General features: G+C 44.5%; 1 protein-coding gene across 1 annotated transcript in view; it reads left to right on the top strand.

The window, feature by feature from the left end:
* acap3a (ArfGAP with coiled-coil, ankyrin repeat and PH domains 3a) overlaps positions 1–24514 on the top strand; it is a 384840-nt gene that overhangs the window by 264252 nt on the left and 96074 nt on the right. The window contains exons 7-9 of the mRNA XM_063033259.1: positions 5198–5242; positions 6325–6420; positions 14786–14860. Coding sequence (XP_062889329.1) covers positions 5198–5242; positions 6325–6420; positions 14786–14860 — 216 coding nt within the window. The remainder of the gene's footprint in view (positions 1–5197; positions 5243–6324; positions 6421–14785; positions 14861–24514) is intronic.

Below are 24514 nucleotides of genomic sequence, written 5' to 3'. Positions count from 1 at the left end.
CGGCTGCTGACAGTCAAGAGATCAGGTGTTCAATACGGGCATCAAAAATCACCGGACTCCAAAGCTAAAGATGTCCCCTGAAACATGAAAATATTTCCTGTTCTACTCTCTATCGAGTTTTAATAAAACCTGTCAGTATAGTATCCTTCCTTTCTGAACATTGGTTTTAAATCAGCTTCCAGTACCCTCTTGGGTAGTTCATTCCATGTCATATTGAAAAGAAATCTCATTCCTTTTCTTGTTCTCTTCCCTGTTAACTTTAAAGACGCCCTTTCTCCAAAAAAAAGACTTTATGAGAATGTGTGGAAATGCAAAGAATCCCAAATAGATACTTATCAAGTTTGCAGTTTGAAACTGCGAGTTAGCTTCTGCTTGAAGATGACCTGTTCCATGTGTGTGTGTGTGTGAGATATCTGGCCCAGTTGAAAGCCACACTAGGACTGGTGGAATGAGAACGAGCCTTCATAGTATCCAAGGCATCTTCAAGGAACAGTGTCTCAGAAAGGCAGCGTCCATTATCAAGAACATGTCCTCTTCTCATTGTTACCATCAGGTAGGAGGTGCAGAAGCCTTGAAGGCACAACTCAACGATTCAGGAACAGCTTCTTCCCCTCTGCCATCCGATTGATAAATGGACATTGAACCCATGAACACTATCTCGCCACTTTGCACTACTCATCTTAATTTAACTCTTTAATACATCTACACTTACTGCAATTCAGGGTTTTTTTCCTATATTTATTATGTACTGCATTGTACTGTTGCCACAAAGTTAACAAATTTCACGACATATGCCGGTGATATAAAACCTGATTCTGATTCTAGAAAGCATCTCTAGTCAAATTTCCACGTCAATCCCAAAAATGTACCGTCCCCTTTTAATTGCATTTCACAAATATTTCGACGTGTTCATTGTAGCTGACAATGTGCATCGAGTCTGGACTGCGCATGTTTCGATTTCATTTTGAAGCTCGTGCATATCTAATGCGCGGCAAAACATTCGCATGGGCCGGCGTCGCACCCAACACAGGACCACAGTTGTAGCCAACTTTGTTACCGTGGAGATCAGATGAAGCTGTGCGTCAGGACACCTGCCTTCCCGTAAGTGAGATGATAAGGTGAGGAATGGGGCTATTTTAATGTGAGATGGCTGAGTCCACGTGAAAACCATTCCACCTTCGAGAAAAGGACTGGAAAGATGCAAGAACGGAGTATGTATTTATGGTTCAGGCACACACGTGATGCCTGTGTCCTGTGCACCAGAGAGCCTGGGGAGTTCATTATGTAGCCTGAAGTGACAGTTCTCCGACAGAAGCACTGCTCCTGGGATTCAGTAATGTGTTAGCTACTGGATGGAGTTCAGAACCACTCATTTTAATTTTAAATTCCTGATTCTTTCTTCACTTGACAGTGTGAACCAGGGACAAGTTAAGAGCTGGAGAGCTGACCGTAGCTTCCAGAGAGAGCTGCGTCCCAGCAGCGTGTCCAATGCAAACATAAGTGTCTTCTCACTTCGAAATCCTCCCCCCATCCCGACTTGCTTTAATATCCTGCTAGCTTCGATTAGGCAGTATCTATCCTTCCTCTTTTACAGTAGGTTAAAAGGTTGGTACAACATTGTGGATGAAGGGCCTGTACTCTGCTTTAGTGTTTTATCCCATCCTTTAAATGGGATGGGATAAAACCCTTTAAAACAAGTTAGATTTCCAACATTGCCATTTGATCAGACTTCCCGAAGTGAGGGCGTGGGATAGCACGGTAGGTATTCTTGATGGTAGTCCTGTGTGTTGTTTCCTCTGGTATTGCAAGTGATCTGTTGACGGTAATTGCTTAGTGATTCTTTCAGACTGGCTTTGTTAAAATCTCCCAAAACGATGGTGAAGGCATTAGGGTGTGCTATTTCCTGCATGTTGATCCCATTGCTCAGATCATCTAAAGCCTGATTGATATTGGCCTGAGGTGGAATGTATACCGCTACTAAAATGACCCCAGAGAACTTCCATGGTAGGTGAAAAGGATGGCACTTAACTGCTAGATATTCCAGGTCTGGTGAGCAGAATTGGGACAGCACTGATATGTTTGTGCACCAAGAAGAGTTGATCATGAGGCATACTCCTCCACCTCTGATTTTGAAAGTCTCCATAGATCTATCCTGGCAGTGTATAGTAAACCTGTCGATCTGGATCGCAGCATCCGGTACAGAAGGGGTTAACCAGGATTCTGTGAAACAAAGGACACACACGGCCCTAATGTCCCTGTGATTCAACACCCTAGCTCTGAGATCATCGATTTTATTCACCAGAGACTGCACGTTTGCCAGAAGGATAGTTGGTATAGGGAGTTTAAAACCCCGTTCACTTCTTGACTCTTTTAAACCAAATATTTGCTCCGTCTGTCCACAGATGCCGGAAATTAGGATCAGAGAGCAATACAGCACAAATACGGCCCCTTCGGCCCAATGAGTCAGTGTCAACCATGGTGTCCAACCATCTAGGGACAATTTCTTGTGTTTGGCCCACACACACACAAAATGCCAGAGGAACTCAGCAAGTCAGACAGTATCCATAGAGGGGGAATAAACAGTCGACGTTTCGGGCTGAGACCCTATTTAAATAAGGAACAATTTGCATTTGGTTATATACACAAAATGCCGGAGGAACTGTGCAAGTCAGGCACCATCAGTGGAAGGGGATAAGGGTCTCGGCCAGAAACATCGACTGTTCATTCTCCTCCGTAGATGCTGCCTGACCTGCTGATTTCCCTCAACATTTCATGTGCGTTCCTGTCATGAAACCATCTATTATGTCAGAGTACCTAACAATATCTATCCCCTAAATAAATACCTCCCGCTTCAATTCCACTCTTTAATCTGCCTCTTTTTCCCAATGTTTATCTTCTGCCCAATTCACAGGTGTAAGCGTTCTGCGTGAATTCTTGTGCTTGTCTCTCTGGCGAAGCAGGGTGTTGGTTATGATAAGACTTTGCAGCTGAGCATTTTCTCCAGAGGAGGAGTTACCTTTCCCAACTTCCTCTGCCAGTCACACCTCGCCAAAGTATTGTGTTGTTCCCTGTCCTGTGGTTAAAGTCACCAGGCAGATCAGTTTGTCTCTGATTCGCTCAGTTCTCCTTCTGAGATGCTGTTCAGGGTTTTCTTTACCCCAGGGTAGGTATTTTTCTTGGCCGCGTCTTTCCTTCCAGGTTTGAGGGGTTATGTGCCAAGAGTTGATTCTGAAGGTAATTCAGATATTCCACCAGGAGAGTCATTGAGATACCAGCCCAGCTCATTCTTGAGGGCAAAGCTGCAATCAGTCATAACCCTTTTCCAGTTTTCCCTTCTTAAATAGGTTTACTTGCTGCCCGTTACACCGCTGACACTTAGGGGCAGCAATGAAGGTCCTCCATCTCTGTCCGTCCTTGGCCACTCAGATGTAGAAGGATTCTTCATTGTTGTTTCCATAACAGCTTTGTTTTACCAGTCAGGGTTGTTGGCCCTGAGCTGCACCCCCGAAACTGAAGGACCAGCGGGCTACTCTCAGTCTGGCCTCTACCCTTTGACCTGTTTGGCATGGGTGACCCTACCAAGAGCCAAAGCATGAAGCCCTGACTCCAGCCAACGTAGCTCTCCAGGTCATTGAGGCACGCAAGACTCCAAACCCTACGACGAGGTTGTGGTGCTCTTGGAAGTTAAACAGGTTTAACTCACCCTCTTTATTGAACCATCTTTTGCCTGTTGAGTATCAGGGTAACAAAGCCACTCTCAAGGCTTCTGTGATCCTGATCTACAATCGTGAGCTGGCGATCAGATCTGTCACTGTCGGGGCCGTCCACGATGGTCCCAATATTTGAGGTGCCAAATGTCATGCTGAGGATGGGAGAGTGGTTGAGGGTGATTTAACGTGGGATAATCATTGCCCTCCACCTACCTCAGACACAAAGGGAGGTCGTGATCCAGTGGCAAAGATCAGTGGAGAAAAGGCAAAGATGTTCAAAGATAAAATTATTTCAATGTTATCCTGTTTGAGTTTCAGTTACCATTTAAACCAGCAGCATTTTAGTCCCGTGTTATTCAAACCTCCTGCTTGCTTTCGTACACATAAAGCACTGTGTGATCATAGCACTCTCACCTCTGGTGTCTGTGTGATGGATCGCAGAATGCGAATCGGGTTTAATATCACTGGCATATGTCATGAAATTTGCTGTCTTTGCAGCAGCAGTACAATGCAATATAGAAAAAAAACTGTGAACGACAGTCAGCATGTATTAAATAGTTAAATTAAATAAGTAGTGCAAAAACAAAAATAAGAAAGTGGTGAGGTAGTGTTCACGGGTTCAATGTCCATTTAGGAGCCGGATGGCAGAGGGGAAGAAGCTGTTCCTGAATCGCAGAGTGTGTGCCTTCAGGCTTCTGTACCTCCTGATGGTAACAATGAGAAGAGGGCATGTCCTGGGTGGTGGACAGCTCCTTTTTGAGGCATCGCTCTTTGAAGATAACACAGGCTAGTGCCCATGATGGAGCTGACTAATTCTGGCTCTGTCTCTCCCAATTCTTCCTCTGGTTAAACACTGAAGCTTTCTTAAAGACTTCTGAGGATAGAACAAAGTGAAGGCGCTTTGAAATCTTGTGAATCGTATTTGATCCACGATTCCGACAGCTGAAACAGGCAAGAAAATCAATTCACCTAAACAGCATAGAGCCAGGAATTATACTTGTAAAAATGTGCACCTCATTCTTCTGAACATGTATCACTGATAAGATAAAGTAATTATCTCTCACCATCTGCATCAGTCCTTCTTGACTCCAAATGGAAACGTTATTCCCTCTTTCATATATACAAGCAGCCCGTCTTCAGAGCTTGGCAACAACAAAAGGTTCAGCTTGGGTAGTTCGTTGGCTCATTGTCTAGACGGTGTGCACTGTTGGCATGTTTAACACAAGCTGTGCGAAAACAATCTAACAAGGGAGCCAGAGCTTGCGGTGAAGCGGGGAGAACAAACAGCGAAAGAGTGAGAATTAATGCAAAATTCCAGGGACCACTGAAAAGTGAAGCAGGGTATGTTAATACCAGCGTACAATAAGATGGAGAGGAGTGTTAAAACTGGGAGCATAAACAGCTACCATTGTAACAGAGCTCAGAATATTTGGTAATAGCCCTCAGTTCATGCCAGTAATTTGACTCGTGAATGTCATCTCTTCCAGATTAACGTCCTTCAGGCAAAGAAGAAATTTGAAATATTAGACGCGGTAAGACTGACTTCATTTACATATTTTTTGCCCTTCTGATGATAGGACAACTTCTGTGGGCTTTAAGAAATGATTAAAGATTTCCCATTTTGTCAGATTTTAACTGTTTCCCCATTATTTTATAAACTGGAGTTCGCAAAATATGTTTTTAGAAAGCCTGGAAAATCAGTGATTGATTTCTTCGGAGTGGAATTGAACTATAAGAAATAAGAACATCGCTTCAAATATCTACCCCCTGTTAATAGAGTTCACTTACAATCACTGGTGCTGTAACGCTCTGTATAAACACCCAGTGTAATTCTCCTTAAAGTACTGTAGTACTGCACTCTGTCAAAATGTACATTGTAATACCAAGTGTAAATTCCTGCCCCTTACGCCACTGGCGTTTAGGGAAGCAATGAAGGTCCTCCCTCTCTGATGGTGTAGAGGGCTTCCGTCATCGGTCAGTAGCTTCCTCTCGGTTTTCACTCCTGTCAGTCATGCAAGTCCCGGGTGGAGACTCAGGAATACCGTCACACTCAGATGTAGAAGTCTTCTTCGTTGCTGCTTCCGTAACAATTTTGTTTTACCCGTCAGGGTTGTTAGCCCTGAGCTGAACCCCCGACCCTGGAGGACCCGGTGGACCACTCTTAGTCTGGCCTCTACCCTTTGACCTGTTTGGCATGGGTGACCCCACCGAGAGCCAAAGTACAATGTCCTTACTCCAGGTCATTGAGGCACGCAAGCCTCCAAACCCTACGACATGGTCGTGGTCCTCTTGGAGGTGAGAAAGTGGAAGCTGAACTCAAATGTCACTCTGGCAAATATTTATTTTTCAAAGCTGACGTGATGTATCATACATGCATATTCTTTCCATCAAAACGTCCACTCTATAGCACGCACACATATAGACACAGTAACCCTCACCGGGGATCCATAGGATGAGATTTTGGGTGGCATTAGTATGGGGAGGATAAAGATTCACTACTGTGGTACAAAGGCGAACTGAAATTGAAGCTTGGAACTGGGGGACACTCTGGGATCAGAACTGAATGCATGATATTGAATAGGAATGGCCGAGTCACGACTTGTCTCCCTTCCAGATGCTGTCGTTCATGCATGCCCAGTACACTTTCTTCCAGCAAGGCTATGACTTGCTTAAAGAGTTGGACCCCTACATGAAAAAATTGGCCACAGAGGTGAGTGCCTGAATGTTTGTCGATATTCTGAAGATTAATTAGTGTCTACATGTAAAAATATTACTGGTAGATAATTTAGGAGCCATGTGTTCTGTACGTAACTTACCGCCTGTTACCCCACAGGCAGTTAGGACAGCAATGAAGGTCCTCCGTTTCTCTCTGTGTAGAAAGATTCTTCATTGCTGTTTCCATAACGATTTTGTTTGACCAGTCAGGGTTGTTAGCCCTGAGCTGCACCCTTGAACCTGGAGGTCCGGTGGACCACTGTTAGTCTGGTCTCTGCCCTTTGACCTGCGTGGCGTGGGTGACCCTACCAAGAACAAAGCGTAAAGCCCTGACTCCAGCCAGCATCGGTCTCCGGGTCACTGAGGCTCACAAGCCTCCAAACCCACTGACAAGATTGCGGTCCTCTTGGAGGAGGTACTCTGTGTTGCTTGTTTATCATGGTAAGCAGTCACATGAGTGAGGGTGCGGTAAAAGCAAAGGGAATAAGTTACGTATTCTCCCTTATTTTGCGGCAGCTTGTGCCTTGGGACTGGTGGAGGCCATATCTTTGCTGACCATTTAATATCAATTCAAGATTATATGATTGCTATTTGCTAATAAAGGATCGAAATAAGGATTTTGATTCTTTGGAACGATCATTTTATTAGAGCTGAGGGTGTGTCATGGAAGTTTAACAGCCTATTGCCGGTCATAGGCTAGCCACAATTGAATTAGTTTTTACCACTGCAGATGATATTAGGTAAGGTTTTCCCTTGTACTGCGTCTGTTTTCTCCCACATCCCCAAGACTAGTGGGTCAATAAGTTGATTGGCCATTGTAAATTGCCCTTCCTACGTAGGTGAGTGGAGAATAAAATGAGAGTTTGGCCCAGTGGGTGCTTGATGATCAGTGCAGACTTAGTAATCCAAAGGGCCTGGTTCTGCCCTGTCCGATTCTGGAACTGATTTAACCGCATTTAGACAGACACCTAACTAGGCAAGGCATAGAAAGATACAGTCCTAAGACCGGTAAGATGTAAAAAGGTTAATGTAGACATGGTGGGCCAAACTGTTAGTTTTTGTGCTAGGCAAAGTATTTATGGATTTCAGCAGAGGATGGTTAAAGAAGTGAAGGGGATTTGACGTGGAGTGCCTGTGTTTGCAAGAGTTTCTTCACCAGGTACATGGACAAATGTATCACTTTGTGGTGAGCCGTTCGGACCCAGTGCTTTCCAGGTCTCATTCTATCAGAGGCAGCAGAGATTCTGCAGAGGCTGAAACCCTTCAACACACACAAAATGCTGGAGGAACTCAGCAGGTCAGGCAGCACCAATGGAGGGGAATAAACAGTCGACATTTGGCCAGACCTTCCACTGGTCAACTGCTTATTCGCCTTCCATGGATCAAAGTAAAATTTTAAAGTCAACTTGATTATCAAAGTACATATATCTCATCACATAGAATCCTGAGGTTCATTTGCCTGTGGACCTACTCAGCAAATCTATAGAACAGTAATTATAACAAGATCAATGAAAGATCAATTAGAGTTCAAAAGACAACAAACTGAGCAAATGCAAATATAAATAAATAGCAAAAAAATAACGAGAACATGAGATAACAAGATAAGAGAATCCTTAAAGTGAGATCATTGTTGTGGAAACATCTCCATCTCAATGGATGGGCAGATGAGTGTAGTTATCCCCTTTTGTTCAAGAGCCTGATGGTTGAGGGGTGGTAACTGTTCTTGAACTGGTGGTGCGAGTCCTGATGGCAGCAGCGAGAAAACTTAATGAGTTCCTCCAACATTCTTTGTGTCTCCTTTCCATCCTAAGTGGTATGTAGAAAACAAGCTGCTGGAGGAACTTGGCAGATCAGGTACTATCTGTGGAGGCATCTCCTTAGGCTGGCTGTCTCTCCTCCACACTGCCAATCCTGAAACATCCACCACCCCTTTACCACAGAGGTGTCAAGAAAACAACCTCTCCCTCAATGTCACAAAAACAGAGGAGCTGGTTGTGGATTACAGGAGGAGTGGAGACGGGCTAACCCCTATTGACATCAATGGACCTGGGGTTGAGAGAGTGAACAGCTTCAAGTTCCTCGGCATCCACACCACCGAGGACCTCACATGGTCTCTACACACCAGCTGTGTGGTGTAAAAAGGCACAACAGTGCTTCTTTCACCTCAGACGGTTGAGCAAGTTTGATATGGGCCCCCATATCCTAAGAACTTTCTACAGGGAAACAACTGAGAGCATCCTGACCGGCTGCATCACTGCCTGGTATGGGAACTGTACCTCCCTTAATCACAGGATTCTGCAGAGAGTGGTGCAGACAGTCCAGAGCATCTGTAGTTGTGAACCTCCCATAATTCAGGACATTTACAAAGACAGGTGTGAAAAAATGGCCCGAAGGATCATTGGGGACCCAAGTCACCCCAACCACAAACTGTTCCAGCTGCAACCATCCGGGAAACAGTACTGCAGCATAAAAGCCAGGACCAACAGGCTCCAGGACAGCTTCTTCCACCAGGCCATCAGATTGATTAACTCATGCAGATATGAGTGTACTCTATATTACATTGACTGTTCTACTTATTATAAATTACTATAACTACACATTGCACATTTAGACGGAGACATAACGTAAAGATTTTTACTCCTCATGCATGTGAAGGATGTAAGAAATAAAGTCAATTCAATTGAATTCCACGGGCACTACCACATTTGCTGAGTTCCTCCAGATTTCAACAGCTTCTGTCTCTCGAGTCCGAACTGGTGTGTAATTGGCATAAAAAATAAAGCATTGTCTCAGGTTTTGTGAAGGGACAGGAGACTGCCAGGGTTTTCCCTTTCTGTAACACTGATGGAAACATCAGCTGAGATGCTTCAGTGTTGTCCAAGCTGAGATGCTTCAGTGGCCTAGCAATGCCCACCATTCTGACTTGCCACCAGAGGATGACAACAATGGCTACAGTGACAGAGAGTGCCCTATACTATCAGTATGTCACCAAGTGCTTTGTAGCCAATGAAATGTATCAGCCAAGTTGTTCGCAGCAAGATTCCAACTTTGAGATAATGGCCACGTTGTGAAATCACTGAAGGAATGAATGTTGGTTGGGAAACCAGGAAGAACTCCCTGGGCTTCTTTGTACAGGATCTTGCATTTCCACCTGAGAAGGCAGACAGGGCCCTGATTTTAAAAAATCACATGAAAGGCATCACCTCTGACACTGCTGGACTTCCTCAGTAGTGAACTTGTGTCTCAGAGTGTGTATGGGGTGGGACTGGAATCCTCACGGACCTGAACCAGGGATATGAGTTCCTCTGACTGAACCACAGTGAATGGTTACCCGAGTGGAACAGTGCTTCAAATCAGGTCAGTGATATTAGGAGAACAAAAGGAAAGATATAGGAGCAGCCAATATTTATCTCAGGTTGGTTTTTCACGTGTCAGATTAGGACCTCATTTGGGAGGCTGCTGAGTATTAATATTTAGCATAGATCTGTGCGAGGTGCTCTGGATAGTAACAGTCCCAGAGTTACCTCTAAAGTTGTGCCGTCGAAGCGAGTGGAAAATACCCTTGAGAATTCACTAATTGCATAATTAAGGAAACAAAAACTTGCTTTATTGAAGCTTTGAAAAAGAAATGATTGAGGGAAATGTGGATTGTGGGTTTTTTTTGCTAATTGTAACCTTCTGCTTGAATCAGAGCTGTTGAACATATGTTCAGATTCGCAGTTTTGCTAAGATATAAAATTCAAGCCTGACCCGAATATATCCAAACATTTTTATTTGTTTCATGCTCAATCTTGTCATCACTATGGATCAAAGTTAAAACTTCAAAGTACATGTTATATATTCAAGGTATATGTATATGTTATCATATACGGTACTGTGCATAAGTCTTAGGTGTGCGCGCGCACACACACGTATATAGGCTCCCTACGACTTTTGCGCGGTACTGTAGTAACTTTATGCATTGTACTGTACTGCTGCAAAAAATTTCATGACATATGTGAGTGATGATAAACCTGATTCTGATATGGGTCTCTATTGTGGACTGAGAGTGGGAAGGGGATAGGGAGAGGGGAATCATGGTTGAGAAAAGCGGAAGGGAGAGGGGAGGGAGCGGGAAGCACCAGAGAGACATACTGTAATGATCAATAAATCAACTGTTTGGAATCAAATGGCCTTGCCTGGTGTCTCGGGGCTGGGTGTGTCTGCACCCATGCCACCCCTTGCCCCAACACTTCTTCTCTGCCACCTGTCCCACGCCCCTCCCACGACACTCCACCCTCGCCATTGCCAACATCCTTTGCCCCCACCAGATTTGCAAACTTGCTCTCTGCTTCACATTGACACATACAGTACTGTGCAAAAGTCTTAGTCACACTAGATATACATATATATATATGCCTAAGACCTTTGCACAGTATTGTACAACCTTCCTTGCAGATATTTACAACAGAATTTACCAAAAAGCCTACATAAATAGGCAAAGAATAACAAGCAACCGATGTGCAAAAGAAGACAGACTGCAGATGAAGATAATACTGAGAAGATGAGTTGTAAAGAGTCCTTGAGAGCGAGTCTGTAGGTTGTAGAATCGGTAATAATTTCCAACATTCAACCGGAGGCATTCAGCTCCACATCCTGCTTAGGAGCGTAATTCTAACAAAGTGCAAAGTAACGTCGGAAGGCCTTTCCACAAAGAGAAAAGGGTGAAAAAGCACTGAGATTCGTCAATAACACACGTATCTATAGTCAGTCTGATTTGACCCAATCTGATCTGACCCAAGTACTGTCAGGTCCCAATCAGCTTGCGTCGTGTCGCCAAAGCTAGCAGACGGAGAGAAGGGCTCTCTTTTTGCCCGGAAACACGGAGGAGAAGGAGCCAGTGAGTTTAGGAATGAATTCTGGAACTCAGCCCTTCATGACCCGACCCAGAGGAGGGAAGAGGTCAATGTGGTCAACCTCATTCAAATTGCCTCTCAGTTTAGAAGCTTTTTGTATGATGCATTGCTCCGGGGTTGAACACCTAATGGGTTTTTTTCTCACTTTTCTTCGCTTTAGTAGGGTTTCTTTTTCTTTTTTTTGGTCACCAAATTTTTTTCAATCTTTAAAACAATGTTCTTTTCTCTTGAGACATTGTAAGTGTTGCCTACAATTACTCTTGTTAATTTAGGATAATAATAATAAAAAAAAGATTTGAAAATAAAAGAAAGAAACAGATTGCCTCTCAGTGGAGATTTTATAAAGGTAATCTGGAAATATGCAAAGGTTCAGTTAGCAGCTGTGGGAAGAGAAACTGAGTTAATATTTCAGGTCAAAGACCCTTTGTTAATATAAGCTTTTGCAGAATATACAGCACTGTGCAAAAATCTTAGACACGTTTATAGCTAGGGTGAGCATGGTACTGTGTTTGTCAATGTGGAGCGGAGAGCGAGTTTGTAAATCTGGCAGGAACGTAGGGTGTTGGGGATGGGGAGGGTGGAACACCGTGGCAGAGAAGGAGTGTCAGAGGCAGTGGGGGTGGGGGGGTTGTGGCACGGGTGCAGACCCACCCAGCCCTGAGACCCCAGACAAGGTCATTTGATTCCAAGCAGTAGGCTTATTGATCATTACAGAAAGTCCCTCTGGTGCTTCCCGCTCCCTCCCCTCTCCCTTCCCCTTTTTCCTCAACCGTGATTCCCCTCTCCCTGCCCCCTTCCCACTCTCAGTCCACAACAGAGACCCATACCAGAATCAGGCTTATCATTACTCACACATGTGGTGAAGTTTGTTTGTTTTTTGTGGCAGCAGTACAGTGCAATACATAAAATTACTGCAGTACTGAGCAAAATTCCCTGGCCATGTATATGTGCCCAAGACTTTTGCACGGAACTGTAGCTATAGTGGTCCAAGTCACCCCTGAAACGTGATCCTGACTTGTCACACACACACACACACACACACACACACACACACACACACAAACGCACAGGCGTGTATTATTAAAGTGCCAGTAACATGATAAATTTAGACAAGGGAAGATATGTTGTGAAATGTGAATCTTCACGACAGGCTGTTCAATTCGTTCTGGTTGCCTTCTCAGCGTTCTGGCATCAAAACCCCCCACTGTTTTTGAGATCCTAATGAATTTACAAATGTCTTCATTGTTCATTAAAATTTGGCACAAAGATAGAGCCTCAGCGAGGTGTTGGATGAAATGACGGAGCACTTCAGTTCCAGACTACGCCCTGCCTCTTATTGCAAACATTCCCCATCCAGTAGCCAGCAAAAAAAATCTTCAAAACAAAACCTGGAATATTTAAACCTAACCTGATAATCTAAACCCAAAACAGGTTTACTAGTCAGTTATCTCATTAAGGTTTGCGGCATCTTGCTGTGTATACATTGGTTGTGGTGAGATTGGCGGACTTGGGGAGCTGTAAGACATGTTGTGGAAGTGCCATTCTTGCTTTGGTGTTTTCTACCATACGTTGAGCACCTTTCTAGAATCTTCTGACTGCCTCTGTGCCTTTCTTGCTGAAGGAGAGCATAGCACTCTGCCCAGTTTTGCCGAGAATGAGTTTATTCACAATTCCCTACCCCTTTCCCCTCATTCCTATTTCAGTCTGGGGTTTTTTTTTCCACCTAACGCTATGGGCATGTTCATCCACAATGGGCGTCCAGTGTTCATCACTAATTACAAAGCACTGTGAGAGGTTATGGAGGTGTGAGGATATTACTTCAGTTAATGTCCTTTCCCCACCTCTGCAGATATTCTTTGATCTGTACCTTTGATACCATCTTTTTCCTGCCACTCCTTCCCCACTTCCCTTTTATGGTCTGTCATTACTTCTCAATTTACACTTCAGGGTAGTTCCTACTCTCATGTGGCTCCTAGATTTAATGCCACTGCCTCTGTTCATAAGCAGAATGCACAGTTCTTGCCAAAATCGACCAATTGAATGATTTGCAAAAGTGGCTAGCAGGAGAACCTGCTACACTTTAACACATGGATTATGCCTAGTACCAACCCTCGGTGGTAAATGGAACAACTTGGAACCTGTGACTACCATTGCTCATTGGTAACTTGTTTAAAAAGAAATCTAGATACTTCTAAAACTTTTTTGGAATTGGTGGAAGGAAGGCAGTGTTTGCCTTTCTATTCGATAGTTCCACGCTAGAATTGGAACATCCAGCATCATTGTGAAGATGTGCTGCCGGTGAATTTAAATTCTGTAACATTCAATTATCTGTGGTCTTGCCAGACCGAACTTAACCTTTGCAGAAAGGGAAATTTGTGATGTTAAATTTCAATAGGGAAAAGCACAAAACCTCAGTCATTCAGGAAACTAAAACATCCTGAGTTATGGGGGGAAGGTTGAATAGGTTTGGACTTCACTCGCTGGAGCGTAGGAGAATAAGGGGAGATTTGGCAGAGAGATACAAAATTATGAGGGTTATAGATAGGACAAATGCAAGCATGCTTTTTCCACTGAGGCTGGCTGAGACCAGAACGAGAGGCTAAGGGTGAAAGGTGAAATGTTTGAGGAGGACGTGAGGGGGATCTTCTTCACTCAGAGGCTGGTGAGAGGGCGGAATGAGCTGCCAGCGGAAGTGAGGGACGCCGGTTTGATTTCAACGTTTAAGAGAAGTTTGGATAAGTACATGGATGGGAGGGGTATGGAGAGCTATGTCCCAGGCGCAGGCCGATGGGACAAGGCAGAATAATAGTTCAGCGTGGACTAGATGGGCTGAAGGGCCTGTTTTCTGTGCTGTCGCGCTCTGTGACTCTGTGATTGGGCTTAGAAGATGATATCCTTGTGATATAACCAAAGAGTAAATTTAAATTTGAAGAATAGTTTGAAGAATAGTTTGAAGAATATTTATTTATCTATATGTTTATTGATTTATCTATTTATCTGTTTATTTATTTCTTCATATTATTTATTGATTGATTAATTGATTGACATATAGCGTGGAATAGGCTCTTTGAGCCGTGCTGCCTGGCAATCCTCTAATTAACCTTTGCCTAATCACGGGACAAATAACAATGACCAATTAATCTACTAACCGGTTCATCTAAAAACTGTGGGAGGGAACCAGAGCACTCGGAGAAAACCCCAGCGTTCCACAGGCCGGACATACAGCCTCCTTACAGATGACATAGGAGTCGAACTCTGAACTCTGACCCCACCTCCCCCGAGCTGCTACAGCATCGGACTAACCGCTATGCTACAGTAGCACCCAAAGCTCATCGATTTAATTTTGTTTGTACGTTCAATAGACCTTTTGGTCAAGGCAGCTGTGATTTTCTACCTCTAGAAGAAATCATTGAATCCTACTGCGTGTATAGACTAACAGATCATTTGTTTTGTGTCTCTCTTCAGCTGGATCAGCTTGTGATTGACTCAGCGGTAGAGAAAAGGGAAATGGAGCATAAGCATGCAATGATCCAGCAGCGGGTAAGTCCCACACAATGTCTGATCTCTCATTAGCCATCTGTGCTCAGATAGAAAGGAGAACAGCTAGTACCATGGAGGATATTGGCAGCACTGACACACATGAAGGGTTTGGATAATTCCCTACACCACAGGATTAAAATTCAGATGCTCCATATGCATGCACGAGAACTGCCTTTAAGTGTGGATGAATCACGACTCTTCTCTTTAGCTGTGACTCTGTAATGATGCCACATATCCATTGGTACAATGATGTCTCCTTGGCTTACAAATCTGAAAAATAAAAATCCACTAGTTTATCATTCCTGTCTCTCCCAACAACACCAAAATGAGCACAAATCATAAACTACAGCTGCTGTGACCCTGGAATGAAATAATCTCTCCTCTATCTGACGTGTTAGCCCAGCTTCTCCCTTCCGTCATCCATCTTGATGAGACTGTCCTCACTTGGCTGGACTCTAACCGTATCACTTGTGACCAGAACATCTCAATTAGTGGCCTCTCTTCCAATTCTCAAAACGGTTACCTTCGCAAATCCTCAGTGATTGATCTTTGGACACCTATCTTCACCCACGCGGATTCAACATCTACACCAATGGTACTCAGTCCAACATCTCCATCGTCAGACCCCCCAGTTCACTGCCGTGTGTTCTTCAGAGTGGAGGAGTCCAGAACGAGCAACAATTTCCTCCTATAACTCACTGGGAAGACCAGCTGACTCTATCACAGTCATGTCCTCTTTTACCAGTTACAAATTTGCACAGTCATGAGAACATATTCAGTCGATAAAGATGCCCCCAGAGGTATCACTGATAAAGAAAGAGAGGCAGATCTGTCACTGTGTTTGCAATAAACTGCATCTTCTCAATTCTCTACATCACAACATTGAAATATTTTCAGATGATTTGAATTGGAGTTTGCTTCAGAGAGATTCCCTTGTCTGACAGTGCTAGCCCTCCATACTGCTCAGCAGTTGGCAGTGGGCCAATGGAACCACTTGGAGCTTGGGGCTTTTAAATGGAAGCCATTATGTGCTGTGTAACAAAGAGATTTCAACTGTGTAAAGAAAATGTGCATTTATCATCTCAGGAAAAGCGATTCATAGTGGAGGGTGAATGTCATGTTTTGTAACGTCAAAACATTAAATTAAGCCAAAGGAAAACACGGGGAATTCAGGAATGCATGTCTGGCTTCATCTTTTCTTTAAGCGAGGCGTGCACGTATCGCGTGCTAGCACGATGACATATGCAGTTGGTGTATTTTTACATGTAACCCGTAATTAATTATTTAAAGAAGGCTTAATCAAAAGACCGCCCCGTAGATCTCCTTGAAATTCTCCCCCTCTCAACTTAAACCTTTGCCATTTAGTATTTGGCATTTCCACCCTTGGACAAAGAACCTGACTACCTACGCCTCTCATAACAGTGTGTTTGATTAACAGTGTGAAGTACACAACAGTGAACTTCAAAGAGTCGTAGCAAACAAAATGGCAGGAAAGTAACACTGACTTTTCATTAATAGTACTAAATTACTGAAGTCTGTAAGCATTTTGGCTTCCATGGATAAAACAGGTCAGATATAATATTAAAAATACATTTTATTGGTAACGATAATAACGCTGTAGCCCCTGTTCTCCTGACACCTCTGGATCCAGTGAAGATTGAACAGTAGAATGTGAGAACAGGCCCTTCGGCCCACAATGTCTGTGCTGATCATGTGTGCCAATCTGAGCTAATTCCATTGCGTGAACCTGAACTGTATCCCTCCATTCCCTGCCTGTTCGTGCGCCAGTTTAAGTATCTCTGAAATGTTGATTCTGCTCTCTGCGTTAAAAAAAGACCGCCCCGTAGATCTCCTTGAAATTCTCCCCCTCTCAACCTAAACCTTTGCCATTTAGTATTTGGCATTTCCACCCTTGGACAAAGAACCTGACTACCTACGCCTCTCATAACAGTGTGTTTTAAAAAATTAGCTTTACTTGTTACTTGTACATCGGAACTGGTGAAGTACTTTGCTTGCACCATTGGTCGTGATGTGCTGCAGCTATTGCCATGCTTCCAGTGAGAAGAAAGATTCCCGTCTCCGTGGCAAAGAAGGTACTCGTTTCGAGAGGACTAGAATAAAAAAGCAGGGATTTAATGCTGCAGCTTTATAAGGCGTTAGTCAGACCGCAGTTGGAGTACTGTGAGCAGTTTTGTGCCCCTTATCTAAGAAAAGGTGTGCTGTCATTGGAGAGGAGCCGGAGGAGGTTCAAGAGAATGGTCCCAGGAATGAAAGGGTTAATATACGAGGATCATTTGATGGCTCTGGGCTGGAGTTTAGAAGAATGGTGGGGTGGAATCTCACTGAAACCTATCATACATTGGAAGGCCTAGATAGAGTGGATGTGGAGAGGACGTTTCCTCTCATGGGGGAGTCCAGGACCAGAGGGCACAGCCTCAGAATTGGGGGACATCCACCTAGAACAGGGATGAGGGAAAATGTCTTTATCCAGATGGTGGTGGATCTGTGGAATTTGTTGCTGCAGAGGGCTGTGCATTGGGTATATTTAAGGCGGAAGTTGGTAGGTTTTGTGATTAATCAGGGTGTCAAAGGTAATAGGGAGAAGGCAGGAAAATAGAGTTGAGTGGGATAGTAGACCAGCCACAGTGGAATGGTGGAGCAGACTCGATGGGCTGAATGTCCTAATTCTGCTCCCATGTCTTATGGTCTCCCAGCACCAACATATCATGCCCGCAACCTACTCAGTGTAACCTGTATGTCACTTTGGAATGTGGGAGGAAAATTGGAGCATCCAGAAGAAATCCATGTGGTCACGTGGTGAATGTACAGGCTCCTTACAGACAGCAGCGGAAATTGAATCCTGATTTTCCGATCCCCGGCGCGCTAAAGCTTTATGCCAACTGCTGTGCCACCATGCCACCTGGCTCCTATCTCATTTTGCTGTCTCATTTGCCAAAGTGCATCATCATTTGATAAGATAACTAACACCGGCTGTGAGTAAGCGTAACAAAGGCCCGACTGCGCCAAACTGCTTTGTTTGAGTAGTGCTATTCTCTAGTTATATTAACCTCCAGGTCCGCAGCAATCTTTCTGTTCATAGGCACTTTCGAAGCAATACTTTGTACGTTTGCAGGTTTTGCTTAGTCACCCCACTACTGTGAAATCTGGGCTCCTGCCCCTTTATCAGAGATTCAGAATCAGGTTTAATATCACTGGCATATGTTGTGAAATCTGTTAACTTGGCAGCAGCAGTACAATGCAATACATGATAAAAAATGAACTACATTAAGTGTATTTATATATGTGTATATTAAATAATTAAGTTAAACTAAGTAGTGTAAACATAGAAACAAATAAACAGGTAGTGAGGTAGTGTTCATGGGTTCAATGTCCATTCAGAAATCAGATGGCAGAGGGGAAGAAGTTGTTCCTGATTTGCCATATGTGTGCCTTCAGGCTTCTGTACCTCCTTCCTGATAGTAACAGTGAGAAGGTTATGTGAACAATGAACACATAAACGAAGCTGGTAGTTCAGTTCAGTGCAAAGGGAGCACCGGACCACTACAGATGCAATGTTTTGGCTGAGGTACTGATCGGACGCTTCATTCACCTCTTTAAGACGAACATAGACCTTCCCCCCCCAACATCCCCATGGATTAACTGGAACAGGAGTAGCTCTCCCAGGATTGTCCCTGACCCAATGGCACCAAGTTAGTGGCCTGTGGAATCTTGCTGTGCGCTAATTAGCCACTGCGTTTTCCTGCCTTATATCAATGACGCCTCTGAAAGAGATTTCGTTTGCTGGGAGCCTGAGCTGTATATATGCAAGCTCCTTCTTTCTACAGTGAGTTTCTGCAGTGGTCTGAACATGCATCACATCACAGATATCTCAATAAAATAAAACAATTTTATCACTGAGGTGTGTGCCACTGAATACAAAGCATCGGCGACTGCATCGTCCGTGAACGATGGTGGGCTGGCCTCTGTAGATGGTTCACACTGAGGAACAGGCCCAAGTGAAAATCCCTCTGCTGCTGGTACAAGGAGGCATTTGATAGATATCAGAGATTGCTGGGACATCTCCACATGGTCTGCTTAGATCTTGGGACGTTATGACTTGGGAGGCCAATGCCCTGTCATATCCATGCTGATCATAAATGGAGCTGGGGGAGTAAATTCGAGAGGTCTCGTGGCTTATAGCTGATTTGTACGTAAGGTATTTCCACTTCCCAGCCCTCGGTCCGTGGGCGTGGCTCTTTAAATTGTGATCCAGGTATCTTTGATGCAATGGTAAACACAAGAGGTTATGTAGATGCTGGAAATCCAGAGCAATGCACACAAAATGCTGGAGGAACTCAGCAGGGCACGCAGCATCTACGGAAATGAGTACAGTAATGAGTCAACGTTTTGGGCTGAGACCCTTCTTCGGGACTGGAAAGGAAGGTGGGGGAGGGGTGGAGATGTCAGAATAAGAAGGTGGGGGGGAGAAGGAGGACGAGGTAGAAGGTGATAGGTGAAGACTGGCGGGTCGGGAAGGGCAGGATGAAGTAAGAAGCTGGGAGGTGATAGGTGGAAAAAGTTAAAAGGCTGGAGAAGAAGGAATCTGATTGGAGAGGAGCGTGGACCATGAGAGAAAGAGAAGGAGGAGGGGTACCAGGGGAGGAAGAGACCGTCTTCCTGGGAACAGATGTGTCGGAGATGAAGGAACTGAGAAAAGGGAATGGCATTTTCACAGAAGAAGGGTTGGGAAGAGGTATAGTCAAGATAACTGTGGGAACCGGTAGGTTTATAAAAGATGTCGGTTGACAGTTTGTCTCCAGAGTTGGAGACAGAGAGATCAAGAAAGAGGAGCGAGGTGTCAGAAATGGACCAAGTGAATTTAAGGGCAGGGTGGAAGTTAGAGGCAAAGTTGATCAAATTGACGAGCTCAGCCTGGGTGCGTGAAGCAGGACCCATGTGGTTGCCCGCGTTTGATGCAATGAGATTTCTGACGCCCTCAGGCTGCGAGCCCCTGCCCCTTACTACACCTTAGGCCAATTCTTGTTCTCAATTTCTCTTCAATCCTCCCAGATGAATATTTGCCCGGAATTAACAACCTCTCTGCTGAGAAATAGGTGCTGTTCATGGTGTGGCAAAGCAGTTGAGGATTGCTAAACTAATTATTGCAGGTGATTAAATAGTTAACTGCAGAGCACCCTGTTTAAATGGCCATTTAATCACACAGCCAGAGTGAATGCACACAAAGAGATATGATCAAAGCTAAATTCCACAGTGCTCTTTAACTCGGTCTCAAGTGCACATCTGGCAGAGTTTCTGCCCTCTCGAGTGCACATCTGGGACAGTTTCTGCTCTCTCCTCCACTCAGTCTATAATGAAGGGTTCCACACTGCCCTCTTCTCCTAGCCAGACTGTCATTTGCCATTTAAATGCTTGGATAGGCTGCACCACGTGTTTTGGGGTGCAGACAAATCAAGTGAAGTAACCCAGTCACGTGAGTGTGAGTTGTCTGAAATACATTAGAGCTCTGGGCGTGTGTATGCAATACCTTGGCGTACTTTCGTGTACACGTGTGTTAAAGTGTCTGATGTTTTTCTTTCTGTGTCACACAAGTATACAAACAATGTATACACAAAATTCTGGAGGAACTCAGCAGGCCGGGCAGCATCAATGGAAAAGAGTAAACAGTTGACGTTTTGGGGTGAGACCCTTCACCAGGGCTGGAGAAAGAGATGAGAAGTCAGTGTAAGAAGTGGGGGGTGGGGAGGAAGAAGTACACGGTGGGAGGTGATGGGTGAAATCAGGAGAGGGGGAGGGGGTGAAGTAAAGAGCTGGGAAGTCAATTGGTGAAAGAGATAAAGGGCTGGAGAAGGAGGAATCTGATAGGCAAGGACAGAAAGCCACAGAAGAAAGGGAAGGGGGAAGAGCACCAGTGGGAGGTGATGGGCAGGAAGGAGATAGACTGTTGATTTGAATCCCAGGATCCCTCTGTACAACAATATTCCTAAGGGTGCTGTCATTTGCTGTATATTTTCCTCTTGCATTTGACTGCCCACTGTGAAACACCTCACGTTTATGTGGATTAAACCACATCTGCCATTTCTCTGCCCTATTTCCAACCGGTGTATATCCTGCCAAGTCCTTTGACAACCTACTTCCTTATCCACAACTCTATTCACCTGCAAACTTACCATTCAGCCAACCTATACTTTCATCCAAATCATTCATATGTATATTGTAATCAGTAGGAGTTCCAGCATTTGTCCTTGGGGAAGTTCACTGGTCAAAGACCTCCACTCAGAAAGACAACTCCTCTGCAACTAGCCTCTCTCATCTATGACCAAGCCTATTTTGAAAGTTGTCTACCAGGTCTATGTCCCTTTCTCATTCTCTACAACTCTTTTTCTCTCTGTATCTCTGTTCATGTCAGTCCATGGCCTCCTCTACTGCTGCAATGAGGCCACACTCAGGTTGGAGGAGTATCCCATCTGGGTTGCCTCCAACCTGCTGGCATGAACGTCGATCTCTCGAACTTCTGGTAATTGCCCCACCCCACCCCTGCTCCTTCACCATTCCTCATTCCCATTTCCCTCTCTCACCTTATCTTCTTATCTGCCCATCAACTCCCTCTGGAGCTCCAGCCCTGTATCTCTTTCACCAATCGACTTCCCAGCTCTTTACTTCACCCCTCTCCCTCCCAGTGTCACCTATCTCCTACTGCCTTGTACTTCTTCCTCTGCTCCCCCCCCACCTTCTTATTCTGACTTCTCATCTTTTTTTCTAAAGCCCTGATGAAGGGTCTCAGCTCAAAATGTTGAAAGTTTAATCTCTTTCATATATGTTGCTTGACCTGCTGAGTTCCTCCAGCATTTTGTGTGAGTTGCTTGGATTTCCAGCATCTCCAGATTTTCTCATGTTTGTGTCTCATGTACTTCTCTCATTCTCTCTGTTTATCCATCTTTCTCTTTGCTGTTCATTCTCTCTCTGTCTGTATCTCACTTTCAAACTGTTGTTAAGATTGCAGGCATCATTACCTCAAAAAATTACCAAACTAAACTATGCAAGTTGGAGGAATTAAACAAGAAAAATCAGACTCAGTAGAAACAGACTCTAATTAAACATTTGTTGACAAGTACACAGTATGCATGGGCTGTAAAACATTACAATCGAATGCTGATTATCTAGATAAGTGCTGATCTCTAGTTTGGCCCTGCAGGAATGGCCCACTGTCAGAGGTGTCATTGTTTGAATAAAATGTTAAATTGAGGCGTTTGTCCTGTCAGTGATAAAAAATAGCCAATATAAACTGGATTAAAGAAATCATTTTGTTCTCAATTCAGCAAACACAGCTCATTGTTTAGTAAATGGTGTAGGTTCAGTGTAACACATCTTTTTAACAAAATGTCTTTAAGTACTTATATTAAAGAGAAATAATTGTACTGTCATAAGTCTCCAGGTGGGAACTGCTCAGAAGCCAAACTGCGTAAATTAGGAGCGAAGAAAAGCAGTGTGTGTGTGTGTGTGTGTGTGTGTGTGTGTGTAAAATCACAGAAACAGCCATGGGGGAGAGTGGAAAGGTGTGGGAAGAGCGACCACTAGCCTGCTTCACTGAATCAGTGAGTGAGCAAGTCTGCTCTGCTCAGGTTAACCAGACCCTGATTGTTCCTACTCAGGGGTTTAGTGGCGGGGGGGGGGGGAGGTGGAGGTGAGGAAGGCGGGAAAAGAAGGCATGCAGAAATGCCCCATTCTCACCAGGCAGGAGGTGTCTGCAGCAGACGGGAAATCAGTTACTGCCAATCTCCAAATCACTCATTTGTATGTACAGATAGCCAGGTGCTGGTAGCCTGGAGAAGACTTGTATTCAAAATATCATACCCCACTATTCAAAGAGCAAGTAAATTCTCTCCATTGTCATAGAGTCGTAGAAAAGTACAGTATGGAAACGGGCCCTTTGGCCCATCTAGTCCATGCTGAGCCATTTAGAAACATAGAAAACCTACAACACAATACAGGCCTTTCGGCCCTCAAAGTTGTGCCGAACATGTCCTTACCTTAGAAATTACTAGGCTTACCCATAGCCCTCTATTTTTCTAAGCTCCATGTACCTATCCAAAAGTCTCTTAAAAGACCCTATCGTATCTGCCTCCACCACCGTTGCCGGCAGCCCATTCCACGCACTCACCACTCTCTGAGCAAAAAACTTACCCCTGACATCTCCTCTGTACCTACTCCCCAGCACCTTAAACCTGTGTCCTCTTGTGGCAACCATTTCAGCCCTGGGAAAAAGCCTCTGACCATCCACACAATCAATGCCTCTCATCATCTTATATACCTATGTCAGGTCACCTCTCATCCTCTGTTGCTCCAAGGAGAAAAGGCCGAGTTCACTCAACCTATTCTCATAAGGCATGCTCCCCAATTCAGGCAACATCCTTGTAAATCTCCTCTGCACCCTTTCTATGGCTTCCACATCCTTCCTGTAGTGAGGTGACCAGAACTGAGCACAGTACTCCGTGGGGTCTGACCAGGGTCCTATATAGCTGCAACATTACCTCTGGGCTCTTAAACTCAATCCCATGGTTGATAAAGGCCAATACACTGTATGTCTTCTTAACCACAGAATCAACCTGCGCAGTTGCTTTGAGCATCCTGTGGACTCGGACCCCAAGATCCCTCTGATCCTCCACACTGCCAAGAGTCTTACCATTAATACTATATTGTGCCATAATATTTGACCTATCAAAATGAACCGCTTCACACTTAACTGGGTTGAACTCCATCTGCCACTTCTCAATCCAGTTTTGCATCCTATCAATGTCCCGCTGTAACCTCTGACAGCCCTCCACACTATCCACAACACCTTCAAACTTTGTGTCCTCAGCAAACTTACTAACCCAGCCCTCCACTTCCTCATCCAGGTCATTTATAAAAATCACAAAGAGTAGGGGGTCCCAGAACAAATCCCTGAGGCACACCACTGGTCACCGACCTCCATGCAGAATATGACCCGTCTACAACCACTCTTTGCCTTCTGTGGGCAAGCCAGTTCTGGATCTACAAAGCAATGTTCCCTTGAATCCCATGCCTCTTTACTTTCTCAATAAGCCTTGCATGGGGTACCTTATCAAATGCCTTGCTGAAATCCATATACACTACATCTACTGCTCTACCTTCATCAATGTGTTTAGTCACATCCTCAAAAAATTCAGTCAGGCTTGTAAGGCATGACCTGCCTTTGACAAAGCCATGCTGACTATTCCTAATCATGTTATTCTCCTCCAAATGTTCATAAATCCTGCCTCTCAGGATCTTCTCCATCAACTTATGAACCACTGAAGTAAGACTCACTGGTCTATAATTTCCTGGGCTATCTCTACTCCCTTTCTTGAATAAGGGAACAATATCCGCAACCCTCCAATCCTCCGGAACCTCTCCCGTCCCCATTGATGATTCAAAGATCATCGCCAGAGGCTCAGCAATCTCCTCCCTCACCTCCCACAGTAGCCTAGGGTACATCTCATCTGGTCCCGGCGACTTATCCAACTTGGTGCTTTCCAAAAGCTCCAGCACATCCTCTTCCTTAATATCTACATGCTCAAGCTTTTCAGTCCACTGCAAGTCAGCACTACAATCACCAAGATCCTTTTCCATAGTGAA

This window comes from Mobula hypostoma, chromosome 25, assembly GCF_963921235.1.
Source record: "Mobula hypostoma chromosome 25, sMobHyp1.1, whole genome shotgun sequence".
Classification (NCBI taxonomy): domain Eukaryota; kingdom Metazoa; phylum Chordata; class Chondrichthyes; order Myliobatiformes; family Myliobatidae; genus Mobula; species Mobula hypostoma.
The sequence above is the reverse complement of the archived record's forward strand: the minus strand, read 5'-3'. Positions and strand labels throughout refer to the sequence as shown.